The following is a 20,403-nucleotide window of genomic DNA, read 5'->3' on the forward strand; positions in this document are numbered from 1 at the left end:
GCTCTAGGCTGAGAACAGCCACTGCGGCTCTCAGCCCCCGCCTGGCACCGGCTTCCTCCCGCTCTAAGTGCAGGGCACTGAGTTCTGATCCCAGCACTGCACCCTACTTGCCTCCGTTTCCCCAGGGAGTAAGTGGAGCTAGAATTATAGAACACGTTCATTGTGTGTCTGTGCTAGGAGGCTCGTCCCCTATCCTCCTCCTCCTCCTCTTCTTCCTCCTTTGGTACCAGTACTGGGCAGCTGCACACTATGCTCTGGCTGACCACTGGGTTAGGTGTCCAGTGGCCAATGACCTCGCATCAATGTGGGCCAGGGTCCCTCCCTCAGCTCCATGCCGCGTGTGTGTGGGGGGGGGTTCATGAGGCCCCCACAGAGCTATCTGGATGGATGACTCCCTTTGAGACCCTGAGAGGGGCTGGGCTCCCCAAGACCTCTGCAGGGAACAGGTCAACTTGCATGGATGAGGCCTAGACCTGTGGGGCTGGCGGGGGGGGGGGGGGGGGGGAGGGAGGGAACAGCCAAGCGTATGCAGCTCAGCTGGACAGAGGCGCCACACCTGGGGGGGGCGGGCTGCGCATGAGGCTCAGGGGTCAGGATGCGCTCTGTGGCCGCAGGGAGCTACACGGATGAGGCTCGGGTGGGGCCGGAGCGGGAATGAGGCTTCGCTTCACCCAGCGTGCTGGCTCACCCTGGGCTCTATGTGATGATCATGTTGCTAATTTTATGCCAGACAAATAAGTAGCTAATCATCCACTGTGCTTGTCACAGTGTACTTCATCAGAAGTACCACATGCTCTTTTTTTTGTTGTTGGTTGTGGGGCCTGAACTCTGGGCCTGGGCGCTGTCCCTCAGCTCTTCAGCTCAAGGCTAGCGCTCTACCACTTGAGCCACAGTGCCATTTCTGCCTTTTCTGCTTATGTGGTGCTGAGGAATCGAAGCCAGGGCCTCATGCATGCAAGGCAAGCGCTCTACCACTGAGCCACCTTCCCAGCCCCTACCACCTGCCCTTGAATACTCTGAGAGCTGGGCGGCTCACCTCCTCCCCAGGCAGAGGGGGGGGGTCCAAAGCTCAGAGATCACCTCCTCCTTCTGCTGCCAGTGACCCCCAGAGTCGCGAACAGCAGCCTGTCCCCCTGGAAGGGCTCAGAGGCCAATGCCACAACTGGACCCAGATGGAGCCCCGCCCTGACTACTCTTCCCTCTGGCCCTGCCCTGGGGCCACCCAGTGGCACCCATCTCCCTCTCAGGCTGTGGCTGAGCCGTCCCCAGGAAGCCTCTCCCAGGCCCAGGGCTGCCATGTTGCCCTGGCTACTCACAGCTGCATCACAGCAAACCCGTGCCAGGCACTGTGCCTGACGCCTGTCATCCTAGCCACTCAGGAGGCTGAGAACTGAGGATCACAGTTCGAAGCCAGCCCCAGGCAGGGAGGTCCAGGAGGCTCTAATTAATCACCAAGCAGGCAGAAGTGGTGCTGTGGCTCAAGTGGCAGAGCACCAGCCTTCAAAAAAGAAAGCTCAGGGACAGTGCCCAGGCCCTGGGTTCAAGTCCCAGCACTGGCACAACAAACAAAACCCAAACAGACTCCAGCTCATTGTGGGTGGAAGTCAAAGACACGAGGATGGGCGACAGACTCTTCCCTCCAACGCTGCAGAAGCCCCCATCATGGAGGGAACCCCACCTGTCAACCATGGCCGGTACAACCCAGTGACATGGCCCCCACCCAGCCACTTCCCCCACCCCTCGAGGGCACTCACGGGGGCGGGGTCGAGGACAAAGCAGGAGACGTCAGTGAGTCACTTTATTAGCATAATGCCTGTTTATACCAGGGAGGGAGTATCTTGGAGATGAGCCTCCTGAGCCAAAAGAACGCCAGCACCCTGGGCCGTGAGAGCGGGCAGTGAGAGTGGGCAGCTGCGCGGAGCAGGCTGGTAAGAGAGCATGCGGCTCCCAGAGCAGACATTGGCCCCTCCCCCCCTCCAAAAACCGTCCCGCCCAGGCCGGGGCCGTGTTGGCCCAGCTCTCCCTCGCTTCCTCCTCACCTGTCCTGGGGCTCTTCCCAACTTCCTCCTCCTCTTTGCCCAGCTTCTGGGGCACCCTGGCTCCCCAGTGTCACCAGGCACGTGCCTTCCTTTTTTCCTTTTTTTTGGTCAGTTGTGGGACTTGAACTCTGGGCCTGGACGCTGTCCCTGAGCTCTTCAGCTCAAGGCTAGTGTTCTACCGCTTGAGCCACAGCGCCACTTCAAGTTTTCTGGTGGTTTATTGTAGATAAGTCTCATGGACTTTCCTGCCCAGGCTGGCTTTGAACCACGATCCTCAGATCTCAGCCTCCTGAGTAGATGGGATAACAGGCGTGAGCCACCATGCCTTCCTGTTTTGTTTTGAACTTTTTTGTTGGTCATGGAACTTGAACTCTGGGCCTGGGTGCTGTTCCTAAACACTTTTGCTCAAAGCTAATGCTCTACCCCTTTGAGCCACAGCACCAGTTCTGGTTTTCTGTTGGTTCATTGGAGATAAGAGTCTCACCGACTGCCCAGGCTGCCTTTGACCCATGATCCTCAGATCTCAGCCTCCTGAGTAGTAGTAGATTACAGGAGTGAGCCACAGCAACCAGCCGTGCCTTCCCGTTTGTTACTCGCTTCCTGCCGGCCAGTGAGAGGAACTGCCAGTGTGCAGGCCCTCCGTCCGGGGCACTGGGCATGTGCCGTCCCCAGCCCCGCCCCGTGCTTTCCCCAGGGACGGGGGCAGAGGCCTGGCAGGCTGGCGGGCCTCACAAATACATCTTCATGGCCTCGTGGGTGGTGGGGCAGTAGCGCGCGTGGAGCTGGGCCAGCAGCGCCTGGGACGTGGCCCGCAGGTGCGTGCCGTGGCTCTTCTTGTTCCACACGTGGACGGCGTAGGTGGCATTGAGCAGCCGGGCCAGCTCCTGCGCGCTGATGTCCTCGAAATATTTCTTCCAGTTCTGCCAGGAGATGGGGTAGAAGGCCTCGCGGGGCAGCGCTGTGACCCCGCGGCAGGTGTGGCTGTCCCCCAGGCTGCGGATGGAACACCATCTTTTGAAGACCCGGGTGAGTAACTGGGGACCCTGGTGGCCCCACACCCAGGCGTTGTAGTGCGCCACGAAGTCGCGCATGCACAGCGCCAGGAACTCGTGCTGGCGCTCGAAGGCCAGGAAGGCGCCGTTGAGGAGGTAGCGGGACTGGGTCCCCAGCGTGTTGGTGAGGTTCTTGAGACTCCTGAGGACGATGAAGTCCGTGTCTAGGTAGATGCCACCGAACTTCCAGAGCAGGGCGATCCTGGCGGCGTCCGAGAGCACGGGCAGCAGGTTGGGCTGCCAGCGCCAGCGCCTGGCCGCGTGCCAGGCGGCCAGCGGGGTGCCGCCGAACAGCTCCTCCAGGTCCAGCCGCAGCAGCTGCACGTTGGGGAAGCAGCTCAGAAGCGAGGTGCCCAGGTGCCGGGGCAGGGGGGCGTTGCCGCCCGGGAGCCCCTTCATCAGCACCACCACCTGGGACTCGGGGTGCGCCCTGGCCGCCGACTCCACCGAACACATGAACAGAAAGTTGGGATTGGTCCGCTCAGACGTCTCCAGGAAAAAGATGCTGCCCGGGGCCGGGGTGCTGGGGGGCAGGTTGGAGGGGGCCAGGTGGGGACAGGGGGCACCCACAGGCAGGTGGGTTTGCTCCCTGGGCTCGCCCAGAATGTTCCAGTAGATCATGATGGAGAGGACGAAGGTGAACTTGAAGCCGATGATGAACCAGGTGCAGACGCACTGTCTGGGGGTGCCCTTGAGCAGCCGCAGCAGGCAGCCGGGGGGCTTGAGCATGATCACCCCGATCACAGCAAGAGCTGCCCACAGGAACCGGCCGTTCTGCAAGAGAGAAGACCTGGGTCAGGCTGGCCGCACAGGGGCACCCCAGCCCACAAGGCACACAGAGCCGGGCTCTGGGGCTCACGCCTGGGATCCCAGCAACTCAGGAGGCCGAGATACAGGGATCATGGATGAAGCCAGCCTGGAAACTTCACGAGATTCTTATCTCCGATTAACCGTGAAACAGTTAGAAGTGGAGCTGTGGCATACATGGTAGAGCACCAGCTTTGAGTATAAAAGCTAAGGGATAGCGCCCAGGACCTGAGTTCAAGCCACACTTATCAGCGCGCGCACACACACACACACACACACACACACACGTTAGACTTGGGTTTGAGTTCAAGCCACACTTAGTGCACACACACACACACACACACACACACACACACACACACACACACACACACACACAATGTTAGACTTGGGTTTGGAATGTAGCTTAGTGGTAGAGTGTTTGCCCAGCACGCATGAAGCCCTAGGTTTGGTTCCTCAGCACCACATAAGCAGAAAAACTGGAAATGGCGCTGTGGCTCAAGTGGCAGAGCGCTAGCCTTGAGCACATAGAGGCTCAGGGACAGTGCCTGGACCCTGAGTTGAAGCCCCAGAACTGGCAAAAGAAAAGTTGGACTGGAGATGTGGTACCAGTGGTAGAGTGCTAGCTATGAGAAAAATTGATAATGCAAGGCCCTGGGTTCAAGCCGTAACACAGATACAAAAAGAAAGGAGAAAGAAGGAAGGAAGGAAGGGATGGAGGGGAAGGAAGGCAGACAGGAGGAAGGAGGGAGGGAGGAAGAGAAGGAAAGGAGGGAGGGAAAGAAAGAAGGAAGAAGGAGGGAGGGAGGCAGGAAGGAGGGATGGAGGGAAGGAAAAGAGGAAGGAGGAAGGAGGGAGAGAGACAGGAAGGAGGGAGGGAGAGGAGGAAGGAAGGGAAAGAAAAGAGAGAGAAGGAAGGAAGGAAGGAAGGAAGGAAGGAAGGAAGGAAGGAAGGAAGGAAGGAAGGAAGGAGCTCACCACCAAACCGCCCAGAGCAGTTTCCGAAGCCCAGGGCTCTGGATGCTGGCCAGCTAGCTGCTCTCTAGTTAAAGGGCGCATGCTCCCTTTGTTCTGTGACAAGTGGGGGACTATGTATCCCTTTCAGTGCAGCCACAGCCCCAGGGTGGGGGGGTGGGTAACTCCCCCTCCCTGCAACCCCCAGAGGCACAGAGGCCTGCTGCTGCTTGGGGGGTCTGCCCCTCCCCCGCCTGCTTCCGGAGCCCTGTCCCACATTCTCCCCACATGAAGGCCTGGCGCTGGCCGAGGGCAGGCCATTACAGGCCTGAGGCCATTTGGCTTGGCCATGGCCGCAGGCGCACGTTCAGCTCGGAGTCCTGGCGCTCCGATGGGTGCTGCCACTGGGCGGCCTGCAGACTCGGGTCCGATGGGGAGGAGATGGAGGTTGTGCCAGGCTATGACCTTGACTTGTGCCACGGCCCTTGGGCCGAGGGAGATCACTGCTGGTCACTAGGTCGCGATCATGGCACTGTGTGCCCCGGGGTCAGCCCTGCCTGAGACGCCAGGCCCCCTGCTGAAGTCAGGGCTGCGCCCATGGCAGGCAAGAGCCCTGTGCTGAGCTACAACCCCGGGGCTCACTGAACTCAATCCTCCAGCCGCGGCCTCCCACATGCGGGGATGACAGGCATGAACAACCACACCCGACTAAGTCATATAGTCACACGTTGGGTGGATACTGGTTATCTGTTCTCTCCCTGGCAGGAGACTTTTCTCAGCCCTTCATGTATAGTTAAACCCCATCCTCCCCCTAGGGGAGGGGGCAGGGCTCACCCCCATCTTATAGATGAGGGGACCCTCACCTCCCCGGCGAGCGCTGCCACTGGTACGCCCGGTGACCGCACGCCCCCTCTTCTCACCTGGCCTGCGCCGGCCCTGGCTGCACTCAGCTCCCGCAACCCCAGCAAACCGTCGGGGTCACTTCTACCCTAAGGGTCAGGTAACTCGGGTCTGAAAGGGTTGGGGGACTGGGCCCGGCACGGGAATTTAGGAACAGCGGCCCCCATGGCTGGCATCCTGCGGGCAAAGGGCAGAGAAGTTACATGTGACAGATCGGGAGCTTGCCAGCCTGGGCAGCCCATGGCAGGAGGCTGGCTCAGGGGCTGACCTCTGCCTGCAGGAACATGGCCGCTCTGCGGGCTGGAGACCCGGCCAGTCCTCCACCTGCAAAGGCGGCCAGGACAGAGGGTGAGGCGGCGCGAGCTCTCAGGGGCGAATCGTATGTGCAGACGGGGACACTAGAAATGCGCCTCCGAGCTAGGCCAACAGGCTGAGGTAGGAGTGACGCCTGAGTCCAGCTACTCTGGAGGCAGAGTTGAGGAGGATCATGGTTAGAGGCCAGCTTGGGCAAAAAGTGAGCGAGATCCCATCTCAGTAAACAGACGGCTCACAGCTGTGATTCCCAGCTGCATGGAAAGCTACAGGTATTATTTTTGTACAAAAAAGTAAGACATTATCTGAAAAATAACTAAAGCAAAAAAGGACCATGGCCATGATTCAGACCGGAGACCTCTGCCTAGCAAGTGAGAGCCCTGAGATCGAATCCCAGCACCACCACAAAGTCCCTACAAACAAGCTAAGTCACGTAGTTCTCTGTGGGGACCGTGTGTGGTGTATGAGCACAGCTATGCTTTGAATGGGCTTGTGGGCTTGTGGTCAGCCTGCAGAAGCGTGCCCGGCTCCTGACACGAAGTGAAAGCAATAGCGAAAGAAACTGCCTGCCAGGGGTTACTTGGGAGGCTGAGATAGGAGGATTCCGATTTGAAACCAGTCTTGGCAAGAAAGTCCGGGCGACTTATTTTTTGTCAGTCATGGGGCTCGAACTCTGGGCCTGAGCACTGTCCCTCAGCTCTTCAGCTCAAGGCGAGCGCTCTACCACTTGAGCTATAGCACCACTTCTGGTTTTCTGGTGGTTTATTGGAGCTAAGAGTTTCATAGACTTTCCTGCCCGGGCTGGCTTTGAACCGTGATCCTCAGAGCTCAGCCTCCTGAGTAGCTAGGATTACAGGAGTGAGCCACCGGCGCCCAGCTCTGGGAGACTTTTATCTCCAATTAACCACCACAAGGCCAGGAGTGGAGCTGTGGCTCAAGTGCTAGCCTTGAGTGAAAACGCTCAGGGACAGCACCCAGGCCCCGAGTTCAAACCCCAAGACTGGCGCAAAGTAAATAAATAGAGAAAGGGCAAGGCAGGAAGTGAACGGTCAGGAAGCCAGTGGACCGACTTAGAACAGAGTAGCCACAAATCAAGGACCAAGGGCCAGAAGGGAAAACAAGAGGGACCGGCGGTGTGAGTTGTGTGCAGCCCCAGCTGCTTGGGACCCTGTGGTGCTGGACCAGAGGTGGCAGTTCCCTGGCGGGGGCGGGGCGTGCCCACGCTCACCACCACTGGGTGGCTGCCAGACCTAGGGCCCACCATATTTGGTGTGGAAGCCCAAGAACCAGGATTAGATACTCTGTACAAGGCCGAGTTGGCCACAGCCCAATTCCCGTGTGATCTCAGGCCCAAAGCACGCTCAGGGGCCCCGCGTGGGGTCTGTGACCACCACGCCCAGGCCCTGTCAGCCGGGGCCTCACAGGGCCCCGTGGAGGCTGGGGGACAACCAGTCACCCCCTGCTCTGAGTCCATCCATGGCCAGGGTGCCATGTCAGGCAGGCCGTGAAGGGCAGGTGAGGGGCAGGCTGGGTGTTCCGATGGTGACAGATCAGGAGAGCCGAGGACACTCAGTCCAAGTCCCATAGCAGTGGCCTGGTTGGGGGGGGGGGGGGGGGAAGGGGACAGGACCCTGGGTCTGGAGCGCCCCCTGCAGGCAGGGCCTGAAACTACTTGTTTCTAGCAGGACACAGAACCCTGGGGACGTGTCTGCTCAGCCAGGGACAGATGGAGGGCAAAACAGGCCAGTTCTTACTGAATCTCTCTGGATCTTCCTGGATTGGTGTCCCGTGGCTGCCAAACTTGATGGCTTAACACAGACATCCTGTCACAACTCCAAAAGGCTCAATCAAGTCCAACATCTAGGTGCCAGCAGGAGTGGCTCAGGCCTGTAATTCTATTGCAGGATGGTTTGCTATTAGGAACTCACTAACACAATTAATTATGCTAATCAATCTAAGGAGAAAAACCACTCAGTTATCCCTAGTGTTAATTTAAAAAAATTGGTACCAGGTGCTGGTGGCTCATACCTGTAATCCCAGCTACTTCGGAGGCTGAGATTTGAGGATAGAGATTTGAAGCCAGTCTGAACTTATCTCCAATTAATCATCAAAAATCTGGAAGTGAAGCTGTATCTCAAGTGGTAAAGCACCAGTTTTGAGAGAGAGGAAAAAAGCAAGGGAGAGCCCAAGGCTCTGAGTTCAAGCCCCAGTAAGTACTGGCAACCAGAACACAAAACAGAACACCAAAGTTCAAATTCCGTGAGCAAATTCTTCAAGCCGCCGAGAAACACAAGCAACCATGAACCAAGAGAAAGACATACTTTACTACTGGAATTCTGGATAGAAGATTCCGCTCATAAAGATGTCCTGCTTCTCTTTGTTCTCTAAGGCAATGTATAAATGGCATGCGATTGTACAATTAGATATGACTCTGATATTGGTATAGAAAAACAAGCAGAAAGGTACAGGAAAATATGAGAAGGATGAACAAACAAGGGAGGAAGCATTGGCCGGCAGACACCCCAAACAGCAGTAATGACTAAAGCACTGTCGCCTTGCACGCCAGCGGTCAGATCAACAAAGCAAAAGAAATCTTGGAAATAGTAAGGAACTTGAACTCACAGTCAAGTCTCAAATCCACAGGATAAAATAAGCCTTTACATATCAGATCGTGGGCAGCTGAGGTGGCCCCACGGGGTCAGAACAGGTTGGGTATGTTCGTGAGATTACATCTGAGGATAAATTCCAAGTATAAATAAGAAAACCCATAAAATTATTGAATAAAACATGGGCAGATGATTTATAACTTTGGGGTTGGCAAAGTTTTCCTAATCATGTCTAAATTCCAGAAACTGTAAAGAAAACAAGCTGGGCTGGGTGCTGATGGCTCACGCCTGTAGCTATTCAGGAGGCTGAGATCTGAGGACTGAGGTTCAAAGCCAGCCCAGGCAGGAAAGTCTGTGAGACTCTTATCTCCAATTAACCACCAGAAAACCAGCAGTGGCGCTGTGGATCACAGCGACAGAAATCACAGCAGAAAGATAGGAGCTGTGATTTTTCTCCTTATACAAGGGGAGAAAGGCAGGGTGCCAGTGGCTCATGCCTATAATCCTAGCTACTCAGGAGGCTGAGATCTGAGGATCAGAGTTCAAAGCCTGCCTGAGCAGTAAAGTCCATGAGACTCTTATCTCCAATTAACTACCAGAAAACCAAAAGTGGTGCTGTGGCTCAAGTGGTAGAGCAACAGTCTTGAGCTGAAGAGCTGAGGGACAGTGCCCAGACCCAGAGTTCAAGCCCCATAACAAAAGGAAGAAAGGAAGGAAGGAAGGAGGAGATGGGCAGAGGACACTCCCACGTGTGCCAGGCATGACCCTTAACACAGCATGCCACACCCAGGGTCTTTCTTTTTTCATAAGAGAGATGCCAATCAAAATGTTGAGATAGTATCGTTCACCAATCAGACTTGCCAAATGCCAAACACAAACACCTCGCTGGCACATTTTTCTAGCCAGGTGGTGGGTGGGTGCGTGTTACCATGTGGAGGCTGAGGTCAAGTGGTGTCTCTCAGGGGCAGCGAGGGGCCGGGACAGCTGCCAGGACCCCACAGGCTCCACCTCCAAGCCTCTCTGCCCTTCTCTCACATCTGCCCTACACCTGTGCTGGGCCACCGATTTGCTTGGCCACTGTAAAGGTTATAAAAACCCAGTGGGGTGTGTGTGTGTGTGTGTGTGTGATGGGGCTTGAACTAGGATTACAGGTGTGAGCCCCCAAGATCGTGTGTGTGTGTGTGTGTGTGTGTGTGTGTGTGTGTGTGTGTGTGTGTGTGATGGGCCTTGAACTCTGGGCCTGGGTGCTGTCCCTGAGCTCTTTTGATTCCAGGCAAGCACTGGCCCACTTTGAGCCACAGCACTATTTCCTGTTTTCTAGCGGGTGCATTGGAGATAAACGTCTCACAGACTTTCCTGCCTGGGCTGGCTTTGAATGGAGATCCTTCAGATCTCAGCGTCCTGAGTAGCAGAGATTACAGGTGAGAGGCACCCGTGCTGGGCCCCAAGGTCTTTTTCCTGGTGAGGTTGTAGATACAGCATGAAGGGCAGGGGAGAGCGCCAGTGTTGGCTGTCAGCGTAGCCCTCACACCGTCCCTCTACACGCACCCGTGCAGCAAGTTAAAGAATGGCTATCTCTCCCACAAGGCCAAGATCAAACAGAACTGAGAGAGAGGAATGCTGGGTAAACTACAAGCTGTGGGCACTGAAGGGGGAGATCCTGCCCCGCCACTGCTTTCAGGCCTTGTGTTCCCCAGCCAGGAGCCTTAGCCCCCCCCCCCCCCCCGCCCCCGCCAGACCTCGGCTTGCCTCCTTCCTCTTTTGTGCTCACACTGGGCCTTGAAGGACAAGGTCCTCACGTCCTCATTTGGCTTCTCTGCTCAAAGTTAGCACCTACCATGTGAACTCCAGCTCCACCTCTGGCTTTTTGGTAGTTCATGCAAGATCAGAGTCTCATAGGTGACTCTGCCGGGCCTGGCTTTAAACCTCCGTCCTCAGATCTCAGCCTCCAGAGTGGCTGGGATGGCAGTGTGAGCCCCCGGTGCCCAGCCGGCCCTTCCAGGCTCACGGAGGCGGGGAGTTCCCGCGGACGGCTGTGCCGGCGCCATGCTGCTTGGTGCGCCACCAGATCCTTCCAGGTCTGCTGAGAGCACACATCTGCTACACGCAACAAGGAGAGCTTGTCCCCAGACCAAAGCACATCTGCAGATGCTGGATCCAGAAGTTCCTCCTGAGTTACACTCCCGAGTTTTTGTCCTACTTATAAGTTATTGTGTTGCTTGACTCGCTCCTTTTTTTTCCCCTCCCTCCCTCCCTCCCTCGTGCCTCTTCTTGTAGTAAAGACTAACAATAAGCCAGGTGCTGGTGGCTCACACTTTTAATCCTAGCTACTCAGGAGGCTGAGATCTGAGGATCTCCCTTTCACATCAGCCCCGGCAGGTAAATCCATGAGACTCTTAATCTCCAATAAACTTCCAAAAAGTCAGAGTGGCGCTGTGGCCCAAGTGGTAGAGCACTAGCCTTGAGCAACATGAAGTTCAGGGGATAGCACCTAGGCCCTGAGTTAAAGCCCTAGGACCAGTACAAAAACAAAACCAAGCCACAAGCAAGCACAAACACAAAAAACCCCACCCTGGGCCTATGCTCTCAAACGAGGTGGCGGCGGTGGCTGCACACTGTCCACATTTCCAAAGGCTCCACAACTGTACTCGCAGACAGACAGAAAGATGGGAAAAGTACACACCACTGAGGCAGTCGTAAACACTGAGCCTTCTGGAGTCACCATTTATCCATCTGTGAATTTTAAAATAATTAGCAAAAACATAATGTGTCTCTGCAGAACATGAAGAGGCTCCTTCCTAACAATATAGTATGACAATTGTCTACCCTGCATTTGGTAATATGAGTCCTGTACAGACAGGTTAAAGCGTGCGGAGGACCAGGTGTGGCTCTCACGTAGAACACTCTTGGCGTGTCCAAAGCACCAAATGATAAATACCAGTAATTCAGCTGGTTGAGGGGAAGGCACTGGAAATATGTTTAAATACCAGTAATTCTTTAATTAGTGTATGTGATGATGTGCTTAGAACATTTACAATACTGTATACTTTACATGTAAACAGAGATATTTTAAGCCAGGCACCTTGGTAGCTCACGCTTGTAAATCCTAACTACTCAGGAGGCTGAGATCTAAAGGATCAAGCTTTGAGGCCAGCCTGGGAAGGAAGTAGCCGGGCACTGGTGGCTCATGCCTGTAATCCTATTCAGGAGGCTGAGATCTGAGGATCACGATTCAAAGCCAGCCTGGGCAGGAAAGTCCGTGAGACTCTTACCTCCAACGAAACACTAGAAAACCGGAAGTGGCGCTGTGGCTCATGTGGTAGAATGCTCACCTGATGCTGAAGAGCTGAGGGACAGCGCCCAGGCCCAGGGCTCAAGCCCTATGACCAAAAAAAAAAAAAAAAGTTTACAAGACTCTATCTTCAGAATAGTCAGGGGCTGATGGAGTGGTTCAAGGGTCGAGCACCAGTCCAGCGTAGCAAATGCAAGATTCAGAATTCCAGCCCCAGTAATGCCACATGGTTTACACGAGGGACTTCAGCATCGTGGGGTGGGGTATGTGTGGGGCATCTAGGCAGATTCCACAGTGAGTATAGGTCCCATCCTCAAATAGCCTCCATCCACCGGGGTCCTAGCGGATGTGGCTGCTTCTCAGCTTTTATGAGCATGCCGGAGATGAATGGGTATGGCTTGTGTTCGCACCACTTAACGTCTTTCAGGCCATCCTTAATTACTTCTAGAGAACTGCTTCCTGGAAATCCGTCTCCTGGGGTCAAAGATGGTGCAATCTTTGACTTCAGAAACCAGCTGCGTGCTGGTGGCTCATGCCTGTAATCCTAGCTATGCAGGAGGCAAAGATCTGAGGATGGAGGTTCGAAGCCAGCTTGGACAAGAATGTCTGTGAGATTCTTCTTTCCAATGAACCCCAAAAAGCAGGAAGTGGAGCTGTGGCTCAGCCCAACTGTGAGTTCAAGCTCAATACCAACACACACACACTGAAATGGAGACCCAGGCTTCTACTGGAGGACCAGCAGGGGTGGAAGGGGTGTGCTTATGCACCCCCAAGTCCCGGGGGAGGGGATGTCCTGTGCAGGGGGTTCCCTGTTACTGTCAATGTGGAGAAGCTTGGTTCTGTCTCCTCACTAGCAACGCTGGACTCTCAGTGGAGAGGAGGGAGGAGGGTTTCGGGGTGTGGCACCGATGGGGCTCAGTGGATGGACATCCTCAACTCAGGAGGCTTCCCCACAGTCCCTTGGGAAGGAACAAATGAAACTTGTGGACCCCAAGAATGTAGAGGTGTCTGGGCTTTGTTCCTACAGCTGAAATAATGAGTTCTGGCTTTTCACTCAAGAAAGAGCAAGGACTGCGCTTTTCCTGCCACAGTCGCTTATCACCCACATCCGCCTTTGTCAGCTGAGGTCTGCAGAGGGCTCCCGGGTGCGGGTTCCTCCGGAGCGCAGGAGCTGCCCCGTCCCACAGGCAACTCCCACTCCGCGGGCCCAGAGGTCCATCCAGCAGAAGAGAGGAGGAGTCATACACTAGTAGGGTGCCGCTTCTCCCCAAAATAGAAACAGAGCTTCAGACTGGGGTGCGCTGGCCTCAGCCAGACCCTCCTCCTGTGTGACAAGGAGGTTCTAACACCTGCTTCCTGCCTGGGTTCTCGGGGAGCCCCAGGTAAGCAGCACAGGGGTGGGGGGGCGGACAAACAGCAGGGCGCAGCTGGCATGAGAGCTGAGGGGGCCCCAGAGCTTTGTTCTTCCCTGAGGCTCCTGGAAACAAGCCAATTCCCTGGACCACAGTCTCCTGGTCTCAGCCAGGTGTGTGTGTGTGTGTGTGTGTGTGTGTGTGTGTGTGTGTGTGTGTGTGTGTGTGTGTGTGTGTGTGTGTGTGTGTGTGTGTGTGTGTGTGTGTGTGTGTGTGTGTGTGTGTGTGTGTGTGCATGAGTGTGTACACTCACACACCCATCCTAGGGCTTGAACTGAGGGCCTTGCAAGGCTACCACTGGAGCTACCACATGGCTCCAGTTCCAACGTTTTGGAGTTCATTGGCGATAAAGAGTCTCATGGACTTTCCTGCCCAGGCTGGCTTTGAACCATGATCCTCAGGTCTTAGCCTCTTGGATAGCGAGGATAATGGGCGTGAGTCACCAGCACCAGGTATCAGCTAGGCTCTTTTGGATCACTGTCAACCTGGGGAAATGTGGGTGCCTCCCTTCCTCCATAGTGCTCATAGAACCATCTAGAAGTTTGTCCATAGTAACAGGTTTGTCCCTGTCCCCTCCAATTCACAGCCATGCATAAATGTATGCAAGGCTTCAATGTGACATTATATGAAACTAAGAAATGTAAGTTAAAGAAACCCCAAACATAGGCAACTTCCTGCCTCTGTGATATCCGGATGCCACCTCAGACTCTGCTAGCAAAAGGACAGCACAAAGCCAGGCACCAGTGACTCAGGGCTTCCATCCCAGCGACTCAGGAAGCTGAGGTCTGCGGGCTGCATTTAGAAGCCATCCCGGGTAGAAAAGCCCATCTGGCTCCATCGCCAGTTAGAGCAAAAAGCTGAGCTGGAGGCATGGCCCAAGCGGTAGGGCGCCAGCCTTGAGCCAGGAGAGGCTGCGCGCAGACGCGTGCGTCCCCCCACCCCCCGTCCGTCCGTCTGTCTAATCCATCACCTGCTGCTCGGAGGGACCAGGGAGAAGCCAGGAGCGAACCAGGGGCTTCAAGAAAGAACCCCCGGGCCTCGCCAGGCGCGGGCCCGCGCCCTTCGCTCCGCGGGCGGCCGAGGTCCGGGGCTGGAGGCGGCCGCGAAGACTCCGACCCCCGGGCAACCGCGGACCCGCCGGCAGCGGAGCGGCTGCGGCTGCGGCGCCCGGGCGGGAGCGGCGGGGACAGCGGGACGCGCGCCCCGGGGCGGCCTCGCGAGCCCATCACCCGCGGGGCGCGGGGCGCGGGGCGCGGGGAGGGGGGCGCGGGGCGCGGGGCGGGAGGGGTCCCGAGCGGGGGTCGCCCCGGCCTCGGGCGGCGTGGGCAGGTCTGGCCGCGGATCGGATCGGATCTCCGGCCCTCTCTCCACGTGGGCCTCAGTCTCCCCATCTGAAGGGGGCGGCGGGGCCCGCCGGGAGGGGGGGAAGCCGGGGGGGGGGGACGAGGCTCCCGCCCGCCCGCCCGCCCGCACCGCCGCCCGGGCTCCGCGGCTGCCGCTCCCGCCCCGCATCCCCGACGCCCAGGCCCGCGGGGCGGTGGGACCCCGGCCTCTCGTCCCGGCCCGCGGCGGAGGCGCCCCGAGCCGCCCCGCTCAACCTCGCGGGGAGCCGGGTCGGGGCGCGGGGCCGCAGCGCGCACGGACGCGGCCCGGGAACAGGTGTCCCCGGCGGCGGAGGCCGCACCCCGCCCGCCGCCCCTCGTACCTCCGGCTCCCGCGGCGGCCGGCAGCGGATGGCGGCCGCGGCGGGCGGAGGCTAAGGGCCGCGCCGAGCCCCGGGGCGGGGACAGCGCCGCCCCGCCCCGCCCCGCCCCGCGGTCCCGCACCCCGCGCCCCGCGGGACCCCGCACCCCGCCCCGCACCCCGGGCTCCCCGAGCCCCGCCACTCGCGGGCGCCCAACAGGTACGGCGCCGCCCCGCGCCCCGCGCCCCGCGCCGCACGGCCGGACTCCGCGCGGACCCCGCCGCGGGGACCCGCAGCGCCGGGGCCAGGAGCCCCCGCCCCGGCCCTCCCCGCGCCCCCCGCGCCCCCTCCGGCCTCCGAGCTCCGCCCGCGGCCACCGGAGGGCGGGGCGGGCCCGGGGCCCTCGCCCTCCCCCCGGTGCTCCGGAGGCTGAGGCTGGAGGACCGCGGCTGAAGCCCGGCTGAAGGTCCGGAGCCTCCTCCCGGCTGCCGGCGCGGAGCCGGCGCGGAGCCGCGGCGCGGGCGGGGGCGCCAGGGCCCGGGGCCGGACCCCGCTCCGGGGCCGGGGTTCGCCCCTCCGCCGCCGCCCCGCCCGGCCCCGGCCCCCTCCGCCCCTTCGGCCTCGGAAACTCTCCTCCGGGTCCTCCAGGCTTCGGAGACCGCGCCGGCGTCGGAGCCGCCCGCCCGGCCGGCGCTGCCCCGAGCGGAGCCCGGCAGTGGCCGGCGCCGAGGCCCGCGGACCCTCCGCGAGCCCCGCACCCACGCGGGGCGGCTCTGAGGAGGGCGCCGGCGCTCACGCCTGGCATCCTAGCTACTCAGGAGGCGGAGACCTGAGGATCGCGGTTCAAAGCCAGCCCGGGCAGGAAAGACCGTGAGAGACTCATCTCCAATAAACCACCAGAAAACCCGAAGTGGCGCCCTGGCTCAAGGGGTAGAGCGCCTGCCTTGAGCCACGATCGACAAAATAATGAGTGAGTGAGTACATCAGGACCTTCTTCCCGCCGCCACATGGCCAGCAGGACCTCAGCAAACACGGACTCTGCTGGTGCCCGGACCCTGGGCTTCCAGCCGCCAGAATATTTTTATTTATTTACTTATTTCGACAGTCCTGGGCTCGAACTCAGGCCTGGGCGCTGTCCCTGAGCTGCTTTTGCTCAAGGCTAGCACTCTACCACTTGAGCCACAGCGCCACTTCTTTTTCTGTGTATGTGGTACTGAGGACTCGAACCCTGGGCTTCAGGCATGCTAGGCAAGCGCTCTACCACTGAGCCACCTTCCCAGCCCACCTCCAGAATTTTGAAGCATTCATTTCTATTGTTTCTCCCTCTCCCCACCCCCTGGTCTGTGATGTCTCCTTACCCCAGAGGAAGACTTCTCTTTCAGCTGCCGGCCTTCAAATGTGTCCCAGAGGGCTAGGAATGTGGCTCAGTGGTAGAGTGCTCACCTAGCATGCATGAAGCCCTGGGTTCGATTCCTCAGTACCACATACACAGAAAAAGCTGGAAGTGTCACTGTGGCTCAAGTGGTAGAGTGCTAGCCTTGAGCAAAAGAAGCTCAGGGACAGCGCCCAGGCCTGAGTTCAAGCCCAGGACTGGCAAAAACAAAAAAAGGTCCCAGGCCTGGTTGGCTCCCCTATTTCAAAGTGGACATGCACAGTAATGACCCAGTGACCCTCCCTGGTCACTCAGCCTTTTCTGTGCATGCATCCGTCCCACAGCACAGCTGCTGCCGCCTGCCACCTGCAGCCGCGTGACCAGAGTCCGCAGCTGAAGACCCGAAAGCAGAGCTGGAGGGAGTGAAGCAAGCGGGCTCAGGGCTGCAAGACTCACCTGCTCTTGAATCCTGGGCTCCCGGGAGCAAGCCTGTTTATGTAGTTCTGGACAAGGATGGTTGCAATGGGTACGGGCAGAAAACAAGGTATTAGCCTATATTGTGGCAACAATCATGGACATGGGACATAGTTTGCGTACATGGTGAAAAATGAACTCCCTTATTCTTAGGGAGTGGAAAATGGTGACTGTTTTGAAATCCGTAACTGTAACAGACATTTATCTTATTCCTGTGTTTCAAGCTTCAGACTGTCCACTCACCCATGACTTAGACTCCAGAGGGTCCGCTGATGGTAACGGACACATTTATCTTGCCTCCTCTGTTTCCACCTTTCCAGGGCCCAGTTCTCAGCCTCCTGAGTGCTGGCCAGCGGGCATCCCAACCTCTTAGCGCCTTCCTGGATCACGCCAGGCGTTGTGTAAGCCTCAAGGAAGCACACCTGCGGGCAGAGGTGCTGCTCAAGGCTTCCCGGGCTCTCGGCTGTACACTCGATGCCTTTATTTTCATCTTGTATGTTCTCCTCTTGATCCGCAAACAGGACACATTGTTCCTTTCCATCCAATGGAGACGGCTTCTCTGAATAACAAAGACCAAGATGGAAGATTAGATGTGGACAATGCCCCAATCACTGCGTCACCTGATGTGACCCTGCCTCAGAAGCTCCTGCCATTTCACAAGCCGTTTTGCGGCTCACTCATGGTAAATATAGAAATTTGAAATTTTCAGATATGTTGCAACAGGCAGAATTAGTGATTTAAACTAAACCAGAAGGAGTTATCCCAGAAGCACAGAGAGTTCTAAAAAAAAGCGACTCCTGATAATAAAAGGAAAAGAAAGATTTTCCTAACAGTTATGACTAAGTTTGGTCCAGCTTACGTTATAGGGAATAGATGGTGGTTTCCCACAAAATATAAAGTTAGTGACATCACATTTCCCAAACCAACCGATGAACCATTGCCTTCTACAGGAGTTTATAAAGATGGAAATAGATGGATTAATGTAAAAGGAAAAAGGGTATCTTGGTACTCATTAGGGAGACCTAGACTATTGTGGTGTTTATTATCAAAACAACAACAAGATAGTTTCAAATAACAATTAGAAATTCATGTGAAAAAATATTGGGATCAAAATCATAGGAAATGGAGAATGTCTGACTCAACCTGGGAGTGGTTTCTAGGATGGTTTCAAAGGGACTTGAAAATTTATGAAAAAATAGAAAGAGTACAATATAAGTACAGCCCTGTCTTAGGTTTGTTCATTATTAAACGTAAAAGGCTGAGTAGATGATGCACTGTATTAAACAATGTGCTAGACTTCCTTCGCACCACTTCGCTCAAACAGTTGGTGGGATAGTCATCAATTTTCATGTAACCCATTAATTGATTGCATGCTTAAATAAAGAATCTATGTCATAATCACATACTGTATAAAAATGTTAATTCTCCTCAATAAAGATCCTCTCAGAAGCCGGGCGCTGGTGGCTCACGCCTGTAATCCTAGCTACTCAGGAGGCTGAGATCTGAGGATCTCGGTTCAAAGCCAGCCCGGGCAGGAGAGACTGTGAGACTCCTATCTCCAATAAACCACCAGAAAACCGGAAGTGGCGCTGTGGCTCAAGTGGCAGAGCGCTCGCCTTGAGCTGAAGAGCTGAGGGACAGCGCCCAGGCCCAGAGTTCAAGCCCCATGACCGACAAAAAAAAAAAAAAAAAGATCCTCTCAGACGCTACTCTTTTGAGTCTGTGTCTGTTTGTCAGCCTGCCGACTCCTTGCCCACCTATCCCGAGAACCCTGTCCCGGTGGTTCCAGTGCTCCAGCCGAGCTGGTCCATCACAATGAAAGTCCAGGCCTGTCCCTTCAAAAGTAAGAGAGTATTAAAAAAGTACTAAAGAAAAAGGGTTGGTGTGGCTCTAGTGGTAGAGTGCCTGCTAAGGAAGCAATAAGGCCCCAAGTTCAAACCCCAGAACTTCCCCAAAAAGAAAAAAGTGTAGGGCTGGGAAGGTGGCTCAGTGGCAGAGCGCTTGCCTTGCATGCATGAGGCCCTGGGTTCGATTCCTCAGCACCAATGACATAAGCAAAAAGAAAAAAGCTGGAAGTGGCATTGTGGCTCAAGTGGTAGAGCGCTAGCCTTGAGCTGAAGAGCTGAGGGACAGCGCCCAGGCCCAGAGTTCAGGCCTCACAACCAGACCCCCCCCCCAAAAAAAGTGTAGGACATTCTTCACAATAATTTTCCAAGACAGAAAGAATGGAGCCAAGATGGTTTTGTCATTTCCCAAGTTCCATTTCTAAGTTCTTTTTCTTTCAAAATATTGGGCATGTAGTAAGCTAACATAGGGAGTTTACAGTCACGTTCTATGAAGATTCTTCCTCTGAATGCTGGAGCTGCTTCTTTCCCCTTCTACAGTAATTCATATGAATGTGGTGGCTGGAGCTGCAGCTGCAATTTTGTAACCATGAGTATCAAACATGTGGGAAAGTCAATGTATCTCAAGTCACTGTCTCTCACAGACCTCTAACCCTTACAGAGTTAATTCTTCCCCATTTCCACTGTTTTGTGAAGCAGAGAAAGAAAGAAAGAAAAGAAATTTGAGCCTCTGAGGGTGGAGTTTTCCATTTTGTTAGAGTTTTTGCAATAGAGGTGTTCCCAACTAAATTATGAGTACACGTGATATAGCTTTATCATTTGTTTATTCTTCTTCCTGTACCAGGACAGAGTCTGGGGCCTTACGCAGGGCACATTCTCTACTACTGACCTGTATCTATAATTGTTTAATTATAACTTTACATTGCCAGTTACTATTTTTTTTTCCAGTCCTGGGGCTTGAACTCCAGGCCTGGGCACTGTCCCTGAGCCTCTCTGTGCTCAAGGCTAGCGCTCTACAACTTGAGCCACAGCTTTGTTTCCAGCCTTTTGGGTGCTTAACTGGAGATGAAGAATCTCATGGACTTTCCTGCCCAGGCTGGCTTTGAACCTTGACCTCAGATCTCAGCCTCCTGAGTAGCTAAGGATCACAGGGGTGAGCCATGGGTGCCAGGCTAAGCCATAGGTTTTTAAGGTTGCGGATTGAGGTTTTTCCTCCCCTCACCACACCCCAATTCCTTCCACTTGGCAGATGGCGGCTCTGCTTGGTCAAGTGAAGTCTTCACCAGTTACTGGGCCTGGTTACCAACTTGGGGTGTCACACCTCTCCGGTGTCCAAGAAAGAGCAGACCACCCATTCCCCTCCCCAGAAATTAGCTTCCCAGTGCTTCAGCTCAATCCGGTGAAGGGTATGGACGAAGAGACTGGATAGGCTCAGGAGCGGGGTTCCCAGGGGAGACCCCACCCCTTCCAGGCCCCGCCCACCGAGCTGCCCCGCCCCTCAGCAGGCCCCACGTCTCTCTAACCCAAGCTCCACCCCCAGCAGGCCCCGCCCCTCCACTGACCCCCTCCAGGCCCCGCCCCCAGATGACCACGCCCCTCCACTAGCCCAAGCTCCGCCCCCTCCCTAGGGCCCAGGCCTCTCCCCCTACCAGGCC

General features: G+C 56.3%; 1 protein-coding gene across 1 annotated transcript; it reads right to left on the reverse strand.

Moving 5' to 3' along the window:
* Positions 1–2,669: 2,669 nt before the first annotated feature.
* Positions 2,670–15,089, reverse strand: A4galt (alpha 1,4-galactosyltransferase (P1PK blood group)). The gene is made up of 2 exons (XM_069999896.1): positions 15,080–15,089; positions 2,670–3,865 (listed from the first exon to the last, which is right to left on the reverse strand). Exon 2 carries the CDS (start codon positions 3,818–3,820, stop codon positions 2,768–2,770), a length of 1,053 nt encoding a protein of 350 aa, XP_069855997.1. The 5' UTR covers positions 3,821–3,865; positions 15,080–15,089; the 3' UTR covers positions 2,670–2,767.
* Between the last annotated feature and the right edge of the window lie 5,314 nt (positions 15,090–20,403).

This window comes from Dipodomys merriami, unplaced genomic scaffold, assembly GCF_024711535.1.
Source record: "Dipodomys merriami isolate MVZ:Mamm:240054 unplaced genomic scaffold, mDipMer1.0.p SCAF_55, whole genome shotgun sequence".
Taxonomy (NCBI): Eukaryota; Metazoa; Chordata; class Mammalia; order Rodentia; family Heteromyidae; genus Dipodomys; species Dipodomys merriami.

Excerpts from the sequence above, each read along its gene's own strand:
- A4galt (XM_069999896.1), bottom strand. The coding sequence starts at position 3,820 with ATGCTCAAGCCCCCCGGCTGCCTGCTGCGGCTGCTCAAGGGCACCCCC.